Genomic DNA, 22,531 nt, shown 5'->3' on the forward strand with positions numbered 1-22,531 from the left:
TGCCTAGGAGGACTGCAAAATCTTTAAATAGAGAAAATATAACTGTTATATAATCTCAAATCATGCAATGTGATATTTGTTTTTGGTATAGTGCCCTTATGCCACCAATATGGCTTCAATGTACTGTTGGCTGTCTTGAATGTGTGATGTGGTGCAGTCGTGGGGTGGTGTTGCAGACCGGATTGATGTTATGTTTCTTAGAGCATTGGTTCATCTGGTGTCCTTTTCGTATGGGCCAAGATAACCTATATGCTTTATAAATGTATTCAGTCAGTGAATTAGGTGTATTTTGGCCCCTGGTATGTACGTGTGTACGCTAAGAGCAGACTCCATAGAGGGACAGGGTGAAAGTGTGTATAATAATGAAGCATTCTAATGGTATGCTGGATGCTTTTGTCTTGGTCAGGTATAGTAATGTCGATTGGTTGTTGGCATGTATGTTAAGTGACTGCAAAATCACTGCTCTGACCCTCGTGAAGCGAGATCCTAGACAACACAGTCTGACCACTACCTTATCCCCCTATTTATTATGTAATTTGAGCGTTGCGAGGTCTGCCACCATATGTACGTATACCTGTGCTAGCATTATATTAAAATAATATGGAGTAGATGTATTTGATGTGTTCCGTCTCGTGTCATTGTAATATACCTTGTAGAATGAGTAAGTTCTGTCCCAACAAATGGCTACTTGCAGTTTGAGCTTGTCTATGTAACAAAAAGTAGCCGTAACAATGGGTAGAAAGTACTGAAGATCTTGTTGTGACTTTCTCTGAAAACCACTGTCATCTTTAAAATGCTAAAATGTCTCTAGATTAACAAGACATATACTCCTGTTACTTCTGTAATACACACACATACACACTCGGAAAGTACTTTTATCTGTAAATAACTATTTTGTAAAGTCATAATCGACAAGAACACAAAATACATTTTTGTGTTCAATACATAACTGGTTTTCACACAAAGACACATCAGTTTTGTCAATGCTTGTGCTTCCTCTTTTTACAGGGCTTGCTCCTAACCAGTGAAAACTTCACATCGAAAACAGCCAAAGAACTATCAAAAACAAACCGGAAAAAAGGGAAAGAAAAAGACACGAAGAGAGTGTCCAAGAAAACAGTAAGCAAAACAAATGCCTTTTTATTTGATTAAAGGAGGACTTCTAGTCATTAAGTGGGGACGACTGCTTAATTATTGGGGAGGTTTACATCATTTCAGGTATCGAAGGTGGATACCTTGTCAATTAGTGTAAAGATGGGGGGTTTCTATATAACTTTGTTCCTGAAGAAGCACATTAGGACCACGGACAAAGGGTGGGCAAGCAAAGAATTGGTCAAGAAACATGAAATCTATGTCTTCCAAAAAGATGACTTTATTTTTTAGTATAGCATTTGAGGAGACCAAACAGAATAGTTGAGCAGACATTACAAAAGATTTTTAGGGAATGATTCTAGAGGTGTTCCTAGACGTGGCATCCTTTTCGTGGTTCCCCCCTGTATTTTTGCCTCTACCTCCTGTGTTTTTGCTGCGTGCTGGACTTCGTTTTTGCTAGTCTAGATGCTTTAGGCACTTTGCCACTGCTGATCAGTGCCAAAGTTTAAGTGCTCCCTCTGTAAATTGTGAATATACATTGGTGTTTCCATGATTGGCTTGTTTGACTTGCTACAAAGTCCCTAGTCCAGTGCACTGTGTGTGCCCAGGGCCTGTAAGTCAAATGCTGCTAGTAGGCCTGCAGCATTGGTTGTGCCACCCACACAAGCAGTCTTGCAAAAGGTTCTCAGACCCGCCACTGCAGTGTCTGTGTGCGGTCTGGTACTGCCATGTCAACCTGGCAAGTTCACCCACTTGCAAGGCCCTAACCTTCCTTTTTCTTACATGTGAGTCACCCCTAAGGTAGGCCCAGGGTACCCCTGTGGGCAGGGTGCAGTGTATGCGAAAGTTAGGACATGTCCTGGTGTATGTAACATGTCCTGATAGTGAACTAGAGTGAATTTCGTTTTTCACTATTGAAAAGCTATCTGTCTAATAGTGTGGAAATGTGGATTTTCCTGATTCGTTATGTCCCCTATCTTGGACCCCAACGGTTCTATGTGCATGTCACAAGTACATGTATGTTCCCTCCAGTTCCAGTTTCCAAAACGCAAACATATGTGCGTCCACCGTCAACATGTTCTCTGTCAGATCCGCCATCAATGGGCTGGATATTCGATTCCTAAGTATGAAAGGCCACCGACTTTATATGGCTAAGTTACTCCATTTTTACAGTTCAGGCAAGTAGGCCCGATTCTGTCCTCAAAGCCTTCCCTGCTCTCTGTCTCTGACAGCTTCAGCTTGAGCTCGCATCTGTATCCATGAACTTTGTCCTACTCCCTGTGCAGCTAACGGTGCCTGCCTCGGCCAGTTTGGCCTGCCTGCCAAGAAGCTGTATTTCACCTTCGAATTATCTACTTTGCTCTTCAGCCGATGCATTCCTGTCTAGTGATTTAGGTAAACATTTCCTTTAGCTCACAAGCAAAGGACTCGGCCTTTCCGTCCTCCTGCAAGTAATTCATAGCCCTGTTGCCATGGAAAGTTTTCTGCCCCTCGCATCTCATATAGACACTTAGACGCTTGTACACGCACACAGTCAGTATAGAATAGATTCTGTCCGAGAGTCTTTTCTTGTGGATAACATAGTTCTCTAAACATAGGATGTTAGATATGATTTGGGATTAAGTTGACTTGACCCCCCAGACTTCTCGTCTCCACATGTAGAGCTAAATGTCAAGTCCCCGTCACCCCCTAGTTGCACGTCAATCACACGTCATGCTGCTGCGCGCGCATCTATGTTAAGTATTATCTTATAGATCCACCTATGCATGATAATCAGAGCCAATCATGTTTCTTTCTGCTCCTTATTACGCCTAGTTTCGATTACGTACCAATATGTCATTTCTCTTATCAATTGTTACGCCTTTTGCATTCATTTCATTGTAATGTAAGACCTATAAAAGTTACTTCTTGTCAATAAAGTATTGTACTTCACTTCCTGAACCCTCGTGGTGACGGAACCTGAAGGCCGCCACTCGAGTCGGCCATTTTGGAATAAAGCCCATTCAGAAAATCTCTTATACCACGGATTCTGCCTCTTGTTATTCTGAGCTATTTTACTTTATTTTCCGCATGAAATTCAGTCAAGGTAAAAAGAATATTTATTTACCACATAATGGCGCCCGAACAGGGACACTTTCTCATCTCACGCGCCGGCGGTGCGTTGCAGGCCCGGTCTCCTGCCACAGCTGGACGGACCATAAACGCGTACCAGCAGGATTTCCTGTAAGCTCCCTCCGGTCAAGCGGGGGCGACTGAGGCTGCGATCAACCCAGACGAGGCGGTGAGAAGTGCGAAGTATCCCGACCAGAGCCTAGCTGAGAGAGCAAGATCCGAGGTATACAGAGGCCCACCAGGTTTTCGAAATCCCGATGTCCAGAGGGTCCGCTGTCCGCAGTCATCGAGTCCCGTTCATTCTCTAAGGCCTTCCGTTTCAAGGAGCTACCCGGTGAGTACCATCGCCGGGGAGGCGTGTTGACGCGCACATAGGTTGTGCCGGTCAAGACGGATTTGGGTACACAAATCCGGTCTGCACTGTTTAGCAGTGTATATGTACTGTTTAGCAGTATATCAAGTATTCCGAAGTATCTAGTTATTGTCAAGAATTCTGCTTGGTGATTAGTTATGCAGACTGTCATCATTGTTGGTCATTTTTAAAGGTTAAAATGTTTAATGTTTAAATGTTTAAAGTGTTCAAATGTCTTGCATATTGTGGTATGAATGATTGTTCATTGTTCACCGTTCATTATTGTGTTTTTCGTATTAAGTGAATTCAAGAGTAAGTATCAGATCAGTTGTCGAGATGCCGCTTTTCTCGAAGTTAAGACAGATTACTACCAGAAAAGGGGTGCTCGAAGAAGCAGTTCCTATTCCTCCTAGGGACACCCCAGGGCATTTTATGTATCACAAGCATGGCTTAGATGCCATATTGTTTCTTGATCTATGGGTAGATTATACCAAGGGATTGCCGGAAAGTCAAAGGTGGCCCGCAGCGGGAACCTGGGATGCAGAGTGCATCATGAAAGTGGAGGAAGAGTTATGGAAAAGAAAAGTCAGACAGTCACAGAAAGACGCTGTTGAGTTATGGCGTAAAGACTCTCATAGACGTACAGAAAAAGCACGTAGACAAGAAGAGAGGAGTAAAGAGAGTTCAAAGGAAGTTCAAGAAAATATATTAATTGAGGAAGGTATCCGAGTGAAATCAGAACAAGTAGATAGACAAAGAAACGCTCTTATGAGTGGTATGTATCCTCTCCTAGCCGAAGGACTGCCTAAGGCTGTTCCAGAGATGCCAAAAGACTTGCCACCCCCATTATTTCCAATTAAGGTACATCCAAAAGGGCATCCCAGAACCGCAGAAGATGTTTTTCTTTCCTCATATCTAGATGACGCAGCTCCCGAGTATGCTAACCCCACACCACATAGACCGTCTGGCGGAGGGGTTCAACGTCAGGATCAGGTATCTGTCCCCGTGCAACAGCAAGTCCCGACACGAGCTCCGGCAAGCACATCTGTTTCCGCATCTGTCCCCGCAATCGATTCTACAGTGGTATCGACACCTATAGTTGCTGTGTCACGTTCGACGAATCCATTCACACCCGACGCCCCTGAAGGGGCCACGGGAGGTGCAAGCAATACTTTTACGCCACCTAGAATAAATAAACTTGTTTTTCAAGAATCAGCGCATTCACGTACACCCAAATTCGTAAGTGAACGTACGCTTAAGGAACTCCTTATAGATTGTAGATATGACCCGGTGGTCGGTAAAGAGGACGAAATGGTCCTGGCATCATTACGTATCAGACGAGCCGCAGAGTATTTAGCGAGGTTACCAGGAATGACTACGCATCTAGATAACATATATCATTTTGTCCAAACAGGGCGAGACCCAGAATGTATTAACAGAGCTATGGAATTCCAGAAAGTAGAGATACAGGGGGAACTGTTACGTTTCCTCATAAACTGCGTGATCAGAAATCAAGACCGTCCGGGGGTAGACCCGAATACAATGCTTATTCTTACAAAATGGAGCCAGAATATATCAGAAGGGAGACACGATAAGAAAAACTGTATAATAGCCATGTGCCGAAAAATCCGTAGAGAAATAGAACGTATTCACGAAGAAAGATTGGAAACAGGCGAGTTCGAGCAAGATGAAGTATCCGAATCAGGGAATTCCACAAGACAGTCAGAAACCATAGCATACGTAGGCAGAGGAAGATCCTGTGATAATACTAGATGCTTTTCTGATCCCATACACTCAGAATGTCCAAATAATAGCAGAACGTATCCGACGCCTGTAATAAATTTAAAGTCTCCTGAACATTTGTTCCAAGCCGCAGATAAACTACTACGAGAACGAAGGGGTTACCACCTCCTCGATTCCATGGATGAGCAAGAATTGGCCAGATCAGCCGTTCACTGGATTGACAGTCCTGAAAAATACGGTGATAAGACCGTAGCACACACGTTTTTTAACCTTAGTGCAGATGAACAACGTTTAGCTGGAATCTATATGATTCAGCAACTCCTTATACTATATAAGAGCCAACATGCTGACCCTGGTCCTTTACCTGATATATTAACGGAACTACTCACGAACAGATGGAAAGGTTCTAGTAACAAGTTAATTAAAGAAATATTAGTGTCACGTAAACAGTATGTCCTTTTTGTAAGTCCGGATTCTTTCTCGCTGCCCCGCAGAGAAAGAACGCCGTATTATATAGATAGACAAAATCCCTTACGAGAAGTGCACCCAATAAAAGGCGAAGACAATGAGTTTCACCGTGTATTTGTATACACACCCATATCAAAAATTGAATTGTTAGAAATGAAGAAAGTAGTACCAAGTCATGACAAAGACCCAGCGGGTTTCCACCGAGAAATTAAGGACATGTTGCTGATGGGAGAGTATACCTATCCTGATATTATGACGATATTAAAGGTGCTCTTACCTGCTGGCATTTATGAAAAACTGAAAGAAAAAGAGTGGGAAGTGGGAGACCAAAAGATAGATTGGACAGCATTAGAGACGGAAGAAAAGGCCCGAGCTGCAGGTTCAGGGCTCGGGGATAAAGTCAAAGCATTACCAGGTTTACTAGTACAAGTACTGCCACGTTTATTAACTACGAAAAAGGAAGATTGGGGTGCAATCACGGCCTGTAAACAAAAGCATGATGAAGACATAAGTGACTATTATGCCCGATTTGAAAAATGTTTTGGAATAAATAGTGGTATAAAAACAAGTAGTGAGTCGTATCCACATTTATTTGTGACAAAATTAGTAGAAAATGCTTTACCTCCAGTAAAGAATAGAATATTGAAATTCGAGAGTACCTGGCAAAGTAACACTCCGTCACAAATGCTACAAATGTTACAGTATCATCACAATAGAATTAGAGATGAACAAGAACACGAACAAAGACGTATGAAAGATACAAAAATGAAAATGCTAGTGTCTCAGACAGTACCGGCTGAAGGACATAAAAAGGGTATGACACATTCCGATTCAGCAGGACCGGTAAAAGGGACATGCAATTATTGCAAAAAGCCAGGTCATTACGTACACGACTGTCCAGTTTTAAAACATAATATCGCCATAGGTAAAACACAAGAAAGATCACGGCCACTCAGACAAGATCAGAATGAACAAGGAACTATGCCGCATTCCCAGGCCATGCCAGCCGCACAACAGCCAATACAGTTTGTGCCAGCTGCACCACCGTTGCCTGTTACTGCCACACAAACCACAACACGACAAATGTATCAGACTGCACAGTATGAATATCCTGAGTATCAGCGTTACGCATGAACCAGCCTAGAGAGGGAAGTTGACTTACCGCTTATCGAGATTCCTGTAGATCAAGAAGGACCTTATGTACATAGTGAATTATTAGGTCAAGATAGAAAATTCTTACTCGATACAGGGGCAAGTCGAACAACTATAAAACGTAGTGAAGTTCCAGGGGCACCCCTCTCAGGCTCTCAAAATGTTTCCCTTGGTTTTTCAGGAAAACCTATTGTTAATGAAGTATCACAGCCTCTTCCACTTACGATAGGACCTTTGACACGAACTACAGATTTATTGCTTACTAAATCATGCCCAGAAAATCTGTTAGGAATTAAAACTCTGAAAGCCCTAGGAGCCATAATATGTTGTTCTCCGGGAGGAATAAGGTTGTTTTTACGTGATTTTAAAGGTCACTATGTGTCTAGAGACATGGATCCCCGACTACAGACTTTACCAGCACATCTATGGGCACAAGGCCCTACTGATGTTGGTTGCATGAACATCACACCATACCGAGTTACACTCAAGGCAGGAGTGGTATTACCACGAATGCGACAATACAAGTTACCGCAAGATGCTGTAGTGGCTTTGTTGAAAATCATTGATGAGCTAATTGCCCAAGGAGTAGTTGTAGAAACAGACTCCAATGTATGTAATTCGCCGATAATTCCGATTCTTAAACGAACTGACCCTACTGCTCCGCCAGTATACCGATTGGTTATTGATTTGCGTGAACTAAACAAGTGCATTGTGCCACAATTTCCTGTGGTCCCCGATATATCATCATTATTGACAGCAATTGATTCCGAAGCAACATTCTTTACTGTAATTGATCTCAAGAATGCCTTTTTTAGCGTCCCAATAGATCCGGAAAGCCAATATTTGTTCGGATTCAGTTTAAATGGGCGCAGCTTTAAATTCTCACGCGCTCCCCAAGGATTCACAGAAAGCCCCAGCATCTACAGCCAAGCACTGAAACGAGAACTTGACAGTATCCACATGCCAGTCAATACTGCACTGCTTCAATATGTCGATGATCTGCTGATCACCGCGAGAAGCGAACCTGAATGTGAAAAGGCTTCTCTGACAGTTTTACATTTTCTAGCCGACAAGGGGCACAAGGTGTCCCCTTCTAAGCTGCAATTCTGTGTCCAGCGAGTTATTTATCTTGGTCACTCGCTGTCCAAGGAGGGAAGGCAGCTTACACCAGATCGCATCCAGTTAATTGCTAACATGTCAATACCCCAGACACAAAAGGAGGTGCGGGCTTTCATAGGCCTCACTTCATATTGTAGGCAGTGGATCCCTCAGTACGCATTTCTAGCAAAACCACTCATTCAGTTAACCACACAGGAGGCAGCCACATCGACTGTTCTCCCTTGGACTCAGGAACATACACAAGCTTTTGAAAGCCTAAAGGAAGCTTTATGCCAAGCACCTGTTTTAGCAACACCATGTTATAGCAAACATTTTACACTCTTTGTCACAGAACGCGAAGGTACTGCTTTGTCAGTGCTCACTCAGGATCAAGCAGGATCACGCAAGCCATGTGCTTATTTTTCCAGTACATTAGATCCCGTAGCTCAGGCTTTGCCCGCGTGCCTGAAATCAGTGGCAGCAACAGCTTTAGCAATCAGACAAAGCGATGACATAGTGTTAGGACATCCATTGACAGTACAAGTACCACATGCAGTAGAAGTTCTTGTGAACCGAACACAAACACAACACTTGACCATAGCAAGACTTACCGGTTATGAACTGACATTGTTTCAGCCACACATAGAGATCAGACGGTGTAATACATTGAATCCTGCTACACTATTACCTGTAATTGGAACAGACCCACTAGCTCATGATTGTGTTGAAATTATTGAAATAAAGACGAAACCTAGACAAGACTTGACAGACGTTCCATTGTTAGATCCAGACCTGACGTTGTATGTAGATGGATCGTGCATGAGAACAAGTACAGGAGAGTTAGTGGCCGCGTATGCAGTCACAACAGACACTGAAGTTATTGAGACAAATTGTATAGATACTTTGTCAGCCCAAGCAGCAGAACTTATTGCTCTAACACAAGCCTGTATTCAAGCCACAAATAAGAAAGTTAATGTATACACTGACTCACGTTATGCATTCGGAGTTGTACACGACTTCGGCGTGCTGTGGCGAGAGAGAGGTTATTTAACCTCCCATGGTGCCCACATTCAGCACGGAACCCTCATTCATGCCTTGTTAGACGCAATACATCTACCAACTGCCATATCGATTATGAAATGTAAAGCACACACGAAGGTTACTGATATCATTTCTCAAGGCAATGATTTAGCTGACAGAACAGCTAAACAGACTGCTCAGAATCGCACATTAGACATGACAAAGCCAATAGTTCAGACACCAACACAGTGTATGACAATTAAGGATCCCGCACTTGACGTAATTGACATACAGACACATGCTACTGCAGAAGAATTAAAGAAATGGACTGAACTAGGAGGGATCCAGACAGATCAGGGATGGATGACGAAGGAGAAATCTGTATGGTTTCTTCCTGACTCTATGGTCCAAGCCATTATAGCTACAATTCACAGCCCAGCGCATTTAGGAGAGAAAGCTATGCTAGATAGCATTCAACACATTTGGTTCAACAAACATTTACGAGCAGCAGCTAAACAAAAAGTCCGTACCTGTATGATATGTTGTCAGTTCAACCCAGGAAAAAGTGTTCCCGTAGAACAGGGTGGATTCCAGACTCCTGATCATCCTTTTGAAGTGCTCCAAATGGATTATATCCAGATGGAACGATGTCGAGGATTCAAATATGTTCTGGTAGTTGTCTGCGCTCTGTCCCGTTGGACAGAGGCGTACCCGGTTTCAGATTACACGGCCCCGACTACTGCCAAACAGTTAGTTCGAGAATTCTTCCCGCGGTACGGTTTACCACGTGTTGTATATTCAGATAACGGCCAGCCTTTCTCATCCGAATTAATGAAACATGTCTCACTTTTGTTGGGATATCAGTGGAAATTCCACTGTGTCCGACACCCCGAGGCAGCAGGTCTCGTGGAACGACATAATCAAATTTTGAAAATCAGATTGTCTAAAATATGTAAGGAGAAAGGTGTTGACTGGATAGTAGCATTACCAGTTGCACTATTTTACATAAGAATGGTAGCACACTCTCGAACAGGGCTATCCCCGTATGAGGTGATCTTCGGAAGGCCACCAAATATGTGGGGGACGCCTATACCACGTAAAATAACTGATGTTAATTGTAATATGCTGACAGATTACTTGGCTTCCTTGATGTCTGCACTACAATCTTGTCGTTCACAGGTAGCTGCAGCTTTTCCTGACAACACTGAGGTGAAACCCCATGACGTTGCTCCGGGGGATCTGGTGTTTGTGAGGAATTTCGATCGGAAAACCCAATTGGAGCCCAGGTGGAAAACACCGAAGCTAGTCCTGCTGACCACAAGAACAGCCGTGAAAGTGGAGGGCCGCAAAGGATGGATACATTCCAGCCACGTTAAGAAATTTCATGGACTATCCTCGGATATAGACACTGTGCCCTGCACTCCCTCACAGACTGATTCAAAACTTCCTTTTGTTGAACAGAATGACTCTCAGTGCTATAAATTAAAGCTTAGGCCCAAACAGTCGAGCAATTTGATTGTTTAAGTCCTCTCCAAGGTGAAGCGGTTGAATTGTCTCCGACATGTATCCCTTGGACCTGAGTAGAGAAAATACCCGAGAAATGTTGAAACGACAGGCGTATTGTAAATCACTGCGTAGCTACTGTATGAGGACATTATTAATTTTGTTTTTATTGAGTGTTTTAATAATTATTACGAGTGTGATTTTGCACATATATCATCCTACTCCTAGACATGTTTATAATGTTGCTGCTGAACATTCTTTTAGTGACCTACCGCCACATGAATTATCTTATAGACTTGCGCTGCGCAATAACACCTTCATTAGTATGTTACATCATGCCCATCAGACTAGTAATGCCACCAATTGTTGGGTGTGTGGCCGACTCCCTCCCTATCAGAATAACAAAGGAGTTCTGCCTTTCTTTCCACATCCGTTCACACACAATGGCTCCTGTGGAGCATGGTTTAGTTTACTAAATTCCATAGACCCAGACACAGCAGTTTATCAACAACATTGGATATGGGGAAATCTGAATCTAATTTTATTCAAAGTCTGTCATCCTAATAAGGAGGGTCACCCCAGTAGAACAGGAACTGATCTAGAAAATGAAGTGTATAAATTAGGTAATTTTACACCTAATCTTATGATTCTGAATGTCAAATCCGAAGTTGAACTAATTCTGCCCACTATGTCAGTATTTCCAGTTAAGGGTGAATTATGTGTAAGAAAAGTTGGTTCCATACATATGGGCCATAGCCAATGCGTTACTACAGTAGAATATAGTGATCAAGGTAAATCTTCATTTAGAGCTTCTCGCCATTCTTACTTTATATGTGGTCAGACGGCATATATGCGTCTGCCTCTAGATTGGGATGGTACCTGTTACATAGCATTCCTTCTGCCACCTGTTTTCCTAGCTCCACCTGATTATTATCGGAATGTTCATTTAGTACACAATAGAGAGCGAAGAGATCTCCCAGTTGTCGATTATACTGAGACGGCATGGGACAAGTATGTAGATTTCAATAAAGGTATCTTTCCCTATATAGGTACAATATCAAATAGTAAGCTGATACGCAGACTAACCAAGACTCTTGAAGCTGTAGTAAACGAGACTATAGCCGCCCTAGGCAATCTGACAGAAGAACAATCAGTGATGAGAATTGTTGTTCTCCAGAATCGTCTTGTCCTTGACGTCATCCTGGCCGATAGGGGCGGAGCTTGCAGGGTCATCGGATCCAGCTGCTGCATATTCATACCAGAAAATTCGCCATCTGTATATAAAGCTATAACACGCCTTCATAAGATTGTGAGCCAGATACACGAGAATCCAGGCACTTGGACGTGGTCCGGGTGGTTTTGGAGTGTGATATCAGCCTGGGGATGGAGAGTTCTATCCTTCCTAGGTATTGGCCTTCTTATGCTCTTCAGTTGTTGTTTATGCCTGCAATGTGGACCAGCGATTTGTGGTCTGTGTGCCACATCATGCATTCCATATCAAGGTTCTCGTTCAAAATGCCGGAAGAAGAAGGAAGAAGAAATGATGCTCCATGAGCAGATCGATGGAATGATGAAGATTGATATCTCTTGAAGGGCAAGCAGGGGACAAGGAGGGAATGTGGAAATGTGGATTTTCCTGATTCGTTATGTCCCCTATCTTGGACCCCAACGGTTCTATGTGCATGTCACAAGTACATGTATGTTCCCTCCAGTTCCAGTTTCCAAAACGCAAACATATGTGCGTCCACCGTCAACATGTTCTCTGTCAGATCCGCCATCAATGGGCTGGATATTCGATTCCTAAGTATGAAAGGCCACCGACTTTATATGGCTAAGTTACTCCATTTTTACAGTTCAGGCAAGTAGGCCCGATTCTGTCCTCAAAGCCTTCCCTGCTCTCTGTCTCTGACAGCTTCAGCTTGAGCTCGCATCTGTATCCATGAACTTTGTCCTACTCCCTGTGCAGCTAACGGTGCCTGCCTCGGCCAGTTTGGCCTGCCTGCCAAGAAGCTGTATTTCACCTTCGAATTATCTACTTTGCTCTTCAGCCGATGCATTCCTGTCTAGTGATTTAGGTAAACATTTCCTTTAGCTCACAAGCAAAGGACTCGGCCTTTCCGTCCTCCTGCAAGTAATTCATAGCCCTGTTGCCATGGAAAGTTTTCTGCCCCTCGCATCTCATATAGACACTTAGACGCTTGTACACGCACACAGTCAGTATAGAATAGATTCTGTCCGAGAGTCTTTTCTTGTGGATAACATAGTTCTCTAAACATAGGATGTTAGATATGATTTGGGATTAAGTTGACTTGACCCCCCAGACTTCTCGTCTCCACATGTAGAGCTAAATGTCAAGTCCCCGTCACCCCCTAGTTGCACGTCAATCACACGTCATGCTGCTGCGCGCGCATCTATGTTAAGTATTATCTTATAGATCCACCTATGCATGATAATCAGAGCCAATCATGTTTCTTTCTGCTCCTTATTACGCCTAGTTTCGATTACGTACCAATATGTCATTTCTCTTATCAATTGTTACGCCTTTTGCATTCATTTCATTGTAATGTAAGACCTATAAAAGTTACTTCTTGTCAATAAAGTATTGTACTTCACTTCCTGAACCCTCGTGGTGACGGAACCTGAAGGCCGCCACTCGAGTCGGCCATTTTGGAATAAAGCCCATTCAGAAAATCTCTTATACCACGGATTCTGCCTCTTGTTATTCTGAGCTATTTTACTTTATTTTCCGCATGAAATTCAGTCAAGGTAAAAAGAATATTTATTTACCACAATAGGATAGAATTGGAGTTTATTTATAACATCTTATAAATATAATTTACAATTGGGACCAGATAGGAATGTGAAGTTTAGTATGCCTGAACTCAGAATATAAAGATGCATCTTTTAGTGAGGGCGATTTTTACATTTTGTGAAAATATCACTTTTAGAAAGTGTTTTTTTTTCTTGCTTAGCCATCCTGTGTTCCTCTGCTAGTTTGTGGAATGACTGCCTGGCAGTGGAGTGACAGGGGCTGGGGATGTGCATTCACTGTAGACAGCCACTAGGGGGGTTTAGGTGTGTCCTGCCTTTCCTGGATGAGTCAGGGCTGGGCTGAACAGACCTGGGCTGCATTTAGAGTAGGGGAGGAGATTTCCTTTCACCTGAATGGGCCTGGTCTGCCTTACACAATGTTGTCTCCACCTCCTGCCGGGAAGCTGGACCAGAGAGGATAGACTGGTTTTGACTGAGCACAGAGCCTCTCTCCCACAAGAGAACAAAGAGAAATGGAATATAAATATTGGGGCCCAAACCCCAGAACTTAAGATTACTTCTGGACTCAAGCGGAACCCCTGCCAAGAAGAAGAGTTGGGAAAGCTGAATGAGAAGTACCTCCCCTTTGCTGTGTGCTGCCTGGGGTTGGCCTGCAGTGGCTGTTGCTGCCAAGAAGAGGATAAAGACTTTGCTGTGTGCTGTGTATCCTGCTTGAAGAAGATCTCCAAGGGCTTGAAGTAGAGCTTGTCTCCTGTTCTGAAGCCTAAGAGACACAAAGATTTCACCACCAGCCCCCCTGAACTTCCTTGTTGGGAGTTCTGACCTTCCAAGAGGTGTCTGAAAAAAATTATGGATTAAGGCCGGGATCTCTGTAATGGGGTGCATGTATGACATTGTTCTGCATTCTGTCCATCAATTGTTCTTTTTGTATTTGTCACCCTGAGTGGGACGGATATGCCCAGCCGTAGGTACCGTGCTCTCCAATGCACTGGAGTCAAGCTTTCCTGGCTTATGAGGGGTGAAACCCCGAAACCGGGCTTAGGATGCTTATTTCCAGTCCACGGAGGACCTGGCTTGGCAGTTCGGGCTGGACTGTTCCCATGAGACTCAGGGTCAAGACTGATTTGTATATGGCTGGATTCAAACTGGAATGGCATGGTGAACAAAAAAATGATGGATTTAGGCCCAGATCTCTGTACTGGGGTGAATGTATGACATTGTTCTGCATTCTGTCCATCAATTGTTCGTTTTGAAGAAACTGATGCAGCGGCTAGAGAAATTGCCACACCTGAATCCCGTGCACCGATCTCCGAAGTGCGAGATCACCGCACCATTTCAGACGCAGGCCCGTCTGTGTGGCTGCAAGAGCCAACGCATCGCGGGACTGCAGCTGGAGAGACCAATGCAGCGCTGTTGCCGAGTCTGCCGCATCGAGAACCGCGCATCCTCGATCCCCACGCATCGCACCGGGGTGCCAAGTCTACAAGAACGCTGGAGCCACAGTAAGAAACTGTGCATCACCTCCCCGCACAGTAAGAAACTGACGCATCACCACCCCGCACAGTAAGGAACCAATGCATCACCTCCCCTGTATGGCAAAAAGGAGCCGATTTAATACCTCCCCTGGAGTAAGGAACCAATGCATCACCTTCCCTGCGGCTGTTTGTTTATGATTGTGACGCATCCAAGGTACTTTGTGTTGAAAGTGTTGCAGCTATAATTTGCTATGGACAGAACTGTTTTTGCCTTCTAAGGATTACATTTTAATTACTGTATTGTGGACTTTTGTCATTTTGGTCTTGTTTGGTTTAGATAAAGATTACTTATTTTTCTAAACTGGTGTGGTGTCCATTTGTAGTGTTTTCACTGTATTACTGTAAGTGTGCACACATGCTTTACACACTGCCTCTGAAATAAGCCTGCCTGCTTGTGCCAAGCTACCAAGGGGGTGAGCAGGGGTTATTTTAGAAGTGTATCCTCCTTACCCTGGCTAGGAAGAAGGGTCCCTACTTGGACAAAGGTGCAAACTATTGCCAACTAGAGACCCTCATTTCTAACAGGTCTCTTTTAAAAGCAGAGATTGATGTCACCTGTGAGATGTGTGTCAATATAGCATTCCTAATCCTTGGACCCTTTCCAGTTTATGATTGTCTCAGGGTGGAAGACGTTACTATCTGAGGCTGTACAGCTTATCTAGAGCATGGTTTCTTTAAGTTCTGCTTTTATCAGAAAGTAGAAGGTTTGAAATAAGTATTCTGGATTATTCAAATTAATCCACTTGCATATGATGCATGCAGTCTTAACCCCTTTAGTGCCCATGACGAGCTGGACTCGTCATGGGCCGCGGTTGCGCTGTGCCCATGACGAGTCCAGCTCGTCATAGACCCCGCCCGCTAATGCAACGGCCGGCACAGGGCGGGGAAAGGGGCGGGCACTGAAGGGGTTAAAGGTAAAGCAATTGTCAGTGGGAAGCCACTCCACATAGCCATGGAGTAGGGGATTTAACTCTGACAGATGACCATCTTCTATGGGCTACCACATTTAAAACTCATTCCAATTAGGTTTTGATGGGATAGTTATTGGTTTGTGAGTCATCAGGTAATAGACAGTTGTAGAGAGATGGGCTAAGAGCAAAGAATTGTCAATTTAGGAGTAATTCTGTTTAGACCGAGTGGTGGGACTGGCATCGTCATGAGTTAGATAGCCACAAATTCAGACCATGGGACAGGCAAATACACCAAAATATAGATTCAAAGCATTTCCTGCTTTTATATGGATTTAGACACTAATTGGTTGAAGCATATATTCACACATAACTCAAGGACCCTTGTGGTGTCTGGGTGATCAGGATTGTCTGCCCACATTTTGAAGTCTGGCAAAGTAGGGACATTTTAGGCACATACTACAGAAGGTGATATGCAATTGGTGGACTCCATGACAAAGTCAGTTTTAGTACATGGCAGGTGAAACAAGATACCTATGATGTTAGAACATGCATTGGCAGATATATTGAAAAAGTTGTGTTTCAATCTGCACTCTTATCTTCAAGGATATACACAGTCACTCACTCCTGGTGAATGATTGCCAGCCCCACACCCACTTGAATCTTCTAGTCAATGTGGATAATTTTATAATCAGGAGGGGTAGCAACCAATGTCTCAAACAAAAACATATATTTGATACAGGTTTCAGTACCAAGAGAGTGCCCCAGTATGCAATCTAATGTTTAACAGGGTAGGGAATAGTCTGATAGTTTAATAGGTGGGAAAATTAGTACTCTGCTATACACAGAACATGAAAGAGAACACTGTACTAGGATAAGAGTCATGCCTCAAAGACTTTAAGACAGTGGTCTCGTCTTCCAGTGAATTACAGAAAGTGACCTTTGCATGAATAGTCATGAACACTGTGTACAACACCTGGCCTCAAGAAGTTTCTATTTCAAGTCAACAACCACTCCCAAAATATGTTGGAAGCGAGGAACATCCTGGGAAAGGTGACATACTATGAAAGGTTCATCAGTCCTGCTGACCCACTCTGAAACTGCAAGATCACCTAAAGACAAAAGACTAGTACACAGTGGTGGCTCGCCGATGGAGTGCTGTGGGGCGGTGAGGCGGGGTGAGGGAGGGGCAGAGTGGGGGGGTTGTAAACTCTGGCATACGGAGGTACGGAGTTAAGTAAATAAATACAACAATTTACATTGCGCACGCTGCATCGCTGAGTTGCCGAAGCAGCACGCGCAATCTAAATTGTTGTATTTATTTATTTATTTACTTAACTCTGTACCTCCGTATGTCGGAGTTTACTACCCCCCTTCCCCACCCCGCCTCACCGCCCTCCCTCGGCGAGCCGACAGTGCTAGTACACAAAGGGAAGCATTCTATGTCATCATGGCTTGTGATCAACGTAAATCTACAAAGAAAGCCTGAGAGTATGGACGATGCCAGATGATCGACTAGAGCAGCAAGTATTAGTGCATTGCCAAGAAAGCACTCACCACCAGCGAATAAAGGTACTCTGAGATAGAAAAAAAGGACATTACATTTCTCAGGAGTGCCACTTTCAAATCTTTTTGCACAGTCACACTTTTGAACAGACAACTGATCACAAACCCCCTGTTCTTTCAAAGATCGAGAATTGAATCATCAAGCTCTATGAGCTGGTAACCCAGAGGACATTTTCCCAACATCCCAGGCTCATTAAGTCAGCTGAACAGGAGAATTTCAAAAAAGGGCAGAGGAACATGTGTGTCTACTGACAAAAAAGATCTTGCCTACGCCATTTAAACCTAAGTGTTGAATTGCACCACCACTGAAATTACTATTTAGTGAACCATGTAATTTGGAGGTGTTGGACCTGGCATCTGTGGCGTGGTTTTTCCCAACTTTTCACCTTCAATCCTCCTGTTTCTGCTGGCCTTAGGGCTCTGCGCACTTTACCACCGTTAACCAGTACTAAAGTGCTTGTGCTCTCTCCCTAAAACATGGTAACATTGGCTTCCACCCAATTGGCACATTTAATTTACTTGTAAGTCCCTAGTAAAGTGGTACTACATGTGACCTAATGGCTAGGGCGGTCGACCTCAAATCTGGGGTACCAGGTTCGAGTCTCGGCAACGACACTCAACATCCTATGATTATGGGCAAATCACTTAATCTCCCTGTGCCTAACAAAAACAAAATAAATGTGTCCTGTAACAAAACTGGAGCTCATGGAGAGCTCTCTGATACCTGATACCTTTGGGTCAAGTTTGCACTATATAAAACTTTGAAAAAAAAAAACAAAAACAAACAAGGGCATGCAAGTTAAATTGCTACAAGTGGGGCTGCAGCACTAATTGTGGCACCCACTTAAGTAGCCCTTTTAAACATGTCTCAGGCCTGCCACTGCAGCCTGTGAGTGCAGTTTTAAACTGCCATTTTGACCAGCAAAACAAAACATTTTTCCAGGCCTAAACCTTCCTTTTTATTACATATAAACTACCCCTAGGGTGAGCCCTAAAAAGCTAATAGGGCAGGGTGCAGTGTATTTAAAGAGTTGGACATGTATCATTATCTTTTACATGTTCTGGTAGTGAAAAACTTAAATTAGTTTTTCACTATTGCAAGGCCTGCCTCTCCCATAGGATAACATTAGGTTACCTTATTACATTTAATAAATGATAACTTTCAATTTGGAGCAGGGAAAAATATCGAGTTTGGTGTCTAAAGAATTGTAATCTATAACCCTCTTTAATGGTAACTTTGGATTTTAAGTGACAATTCTAAAAATTTCCCTTTTAGAAAGTAAGCATTTTCTTGTCCCAACCATTTGGTGCCTGTATCCTGGGTCACATGACTAGGTGTAGCTGGCAGTTATTCCAAGCACCTCTGTGGGTGGAACCCTCTAGAAACTTCTCCTACTTCAAAGCTGGCACCAAGGATAAATATTGGACACTCAGACCCCCATTCAGTACACTTCTGGACCTGTGAAAGCTGTGCTGCTCTGCTGCAAGGACTGCTACTCTGCTGTCCTGCTGGCTGATAAGGAAGACTGGACATGTACCCTCTATCCAAGGCTGAAACAACTTCAAGGGTCATCTGAGAGACTGCCAGTTTCTGAGCTATAGGTACGTAACAAGCTCGAGAGGTCCCTTACATCTACCCAGCTGACCTGCTGCCTGGACCTGCCTGAGTCCTGCTGGCCTCTTCTGGAATGAGTTCCTGATCACCCAGTTGGTGTCCCCCAGGACCTGGACCTTTGATGTGACATCATTGAGCTCCTTATTTAAGAGAAGAAGAAAGTCTAAACTATTTGGCACTTCGTGACTGCAAATGGATCTGTTCGCACAAAGATCTTGTCTCCCATGCCAACTGCTAATGAGAAGTTCTGGTGAACCCGATGCTTCATGCTACAGTGACCACCAATGACAACCGGCAATGGTAGATCTGCAGTTTGCACTACGGCATAAACAGGCCACAGTGACCACCAGCGTGAATCTCCAGCAACAACCATCCAGATGCCCGACATGATCTTCGTGCTTCAAAGACGACTGCCCACGATGCCCGGCCTGTTCTTCGCCGTACGAGGACCATCCGTGACGCTTACCCTGCTCCTCGTGCCCCTCCCCCTCCACCGCAAATGGACCTCTTCGCGCTGCACTTTAGAAGGTAACTTTTTCAGAGGGACTGTCAGGTGCCCCACAAGACCTACCTGGCTTGTGAAGCGATTCTGCAGAGACGACAGGAGCGCCCGCCCTTGTACCCACCTGACCCCCTTGGACCAGAACCCAACAGGGATGAGATGGACGCAAGGATAGGAGCCAGAAAAGGGGGGTAGAGTTGTGGTGCTTGGAATGGTGCTTGCAGGAGACTCCGAGGGCAACTGGAAAACAGAACAAGATCCTAAGTGGTAAGGAACCCCCAAGTTAGCCCCTTATCAAACGTTCCCTTTATCACACACAAGCGTTATCCTGCCAGGACTCACCGGTGCTTCTGCAGATCACAATCTCCAACCCTTCGTGTAGGTCCACACGTAACAGGATAATCCAGGAGAGTTCCCCTGCGATGTCGCCAAGAAGAAAGGGTCGAATGTTAAACACAGCTCCTCCGCAGGAGCCCCCAGTAAACCATTAGCATACCGCTCCTGCGCTGCCCCAAACAAAGGAATGATGTAGCGCTCCTGCGCTAACCCCAAAGAATGCAAGATTGCGCTTATGCGCTGCCCCCAACAAACAAAGGATGGCGCTCCTGCGCGGCCCTAAAGAAACAAATGATGGCGCTTATGCGCTAACCCCCAACAAACAAAGGATGGCGCTCCTGCGCGGTGGCAAAGAAACAAACGATGGCGCTTATGCGCTAACCCCCAAAAAGAATGAAAGAAGTAGCGCTCCTGCGCGGTGGCAAGAAGACAACAGTGTTAGCGCTCCAGCGCGGTGGCGAGGAAACCCCAGCGTTAGCGCTCCAGCGGAGTGGCGAGGAAACCCCAGTGTTAGCGCTCCAGCGCGGTAGCGAGGAAACCCCAGCGTTAGCGCTCCAGCGCGGTGACGACGAAGCAGACTGGTACTCACCGGAAGGTGGGTCTCTGGAAACTCTCCCAAGTGTGTGAGCCTCGTAAGAATCTGAAGCACAGAGCAGGCGGGAAGCGCAAGCTAAATGCGCTTCCCCCGGAAGTACTTCTGTGCTTCGCAGGGACTAGACCGGGGCTCAGCTTCCAACCGGAAGTGAGTATCCCGGCAGTGTTGTGTGTGGTAACGGGATGTCGGGAAACGGCAACCGCCGCGAACCCGACAGGGACTAACCTGGTCTCTGTATCAGGTACGCGCTCCTTCGCAGTTGGCCTGAACTTGTGACTTTTACCCAGTCTTGCATAACCAGATAACCGTGAGTGGTGCTTTGTGCTTTTAGGTGCTATCCTACACCTGAACTCTTTAAAATTGCATATCTCCAGTTCTAATGATTAGATTTTTGTTTTATAGGTCTCATATAATTTACTACATTTTACTCTATTTTTCTAAATTGGTTCGGGATTTTTCTTGTGTTGTGTTTTCACTTTATTACTGTTTGAAGTACTGCATAAATACTTTACAAATTGCCTCTAAGGTGAGCCTTACTTTGTGCAAAGCTGCCAGAGGGTAAAGCACAGGTTCATTTGGGCTTTGCTTGTGTTTCACATTGACAAGAATTGGGGTTGCTACTTGCGTAGGGTTTCACCCCATACAACCATTACCCAATTTCCTACTGCGGGCTCCTCTGAAGAAGGTGGGTTTTGAATCTCATACATGTAGCATGCATGTTACTCAGTGTACATTAAAAAACAAGATGTGATGACACAGTTGGAATTACCCCCTTGACCTCTATGATGCACCTGCCCTTCTGTAGCTGCATGAGTAGTCCTGTTTACCACACTCACACCAGTTAGAAGCAATAGAAAAATGTTTCAAAACTTAATGTATTTCGAATAGGATAATAGATGAATTGTCCCTAGCTTCGTCATTTAGCTGTGCATCTCTGGAACATACTGCTCCAGTGCTAGGTTTTCAGTTTAGAAACTCAGGTGGTAATGCATCTAATTCCAGTTGCTGAAGGTAATGCCATTTAAGACTGCAAACCTTTTAATGCAGTTGCAAGTTTAATGTGAGCATAAGACTGGGGCATTGGGTTAATGGTAACTTCAATTAATCTGGTAATATTGCAGGATGTATCAAGTTGCGAAATTGCAGTTGGACTGCAAATACAATTGTACCACGTCTTCAAACTGCCAAATGCATCACAATATTGTGTCCAGTACTCATAGCAATTATGGTATTGTTATCACCCTCAAATGTATTCCCTGTGTCACGGCACATAGAGATACGTCAGCTGTGAATGTGTTGCATGAGCTACAAAGTTTCTTACATGAGCCATATCATTAATATCATGATCTGTTTAATTGCTGCAATGATTGAACTATAAAGGGGCTTCCCAAATAATCCTAACGAAACCTGGGTCATAGACAATCATATATAGTTAGTTTCCTGTAGGGATAAATTAATTATCAAAAATGCTCTAATGACTTTTCAATTGCCATTGTGAATGCTATTTAAAAATCAGGTTAACAAATCAATACTTCGTTTATCATGCCCTCATCTACTCATCATCCACTGAGTATCTACACCTTTGCTATCAATATATTAAAAAATCGCAAACTGAAACATATCGTATTTATACAAATTACAAAGACATTTACACAATAATCCTGCCAACAAAAATGTCTTTACACATGCCCAAGGTTTCTCAATTTTACAGTATAGTATACGTTAGAGGTAGTCCATAAATATAAAGTGGCAGGAGGGTCCAAAGTCCTTTTGTCACCCTTTGAGTCACCACTTAAAGAAAATGTATGCACAGTCAAAACTGGACTTCTCTGTCTCATGGCTCAAACACTTTTCAGCCTTCAATAAATTCCAGGCCTCATCAGGACAGAAGTAGCAGGAATAAATCAGTATCTTGGATTCTCGGACTCATACAGTCAGGAGCATGTATAATATATAATGTGATATCCTGAAAATGAATATGTTATGCACTTCCTTGTACGGCAACCAGCGGAATTGCATAATGATATGCAAAAGGCAAAAAAGTTTGTAAAAAAAAAAAAATCTGTATCTTGGATTAACCATAAAGTCCTCCTGTGGCTATTCTCCTTCACCCTGTCCTAGGAGTTAGGTGTGATTTGGACGCGAGGGCACTGTTGATAATT

General features: G+C 43.9%; 1 protein-coding gene across 1 annotated transcript in view; it reads left to right on the forward strand.

Annotated features, from left to right (window-relative positions):
• LOC146855554 (uncharacterized) overlaps nucleotides 1-22,531 on the forward strand; it is a 421,570-nt gene that overhangs the window by 237,348 nt on the left and 161,691 nt on the right. The window contains exon 12 of the mRNA XM_085653381.1: nucleotides 1,009-1,119. Coding sequence (XP_085509507.1) covers nucleotides 1,009-1,119 — 111 coding nt within the window. The remainder of the gene's footprint in view (nucleotides 1-1,008; nucleotides 1,120-22,531) is intronic.

This window comes from Triturus cristatus, chromosome 4_1, assembly GCF_964204655.1.
Source record: "Triturus cristatus chromosome 4_1, aTriCri1.1, whole genome shotgun sequence".
Taxonomy (NCBI): domain Eukaryota; kingdom Metazoa; phylum Chordata; class Amphibia; order Caudata; family Salamandridae; genus Triturus; species Triturus cristatus.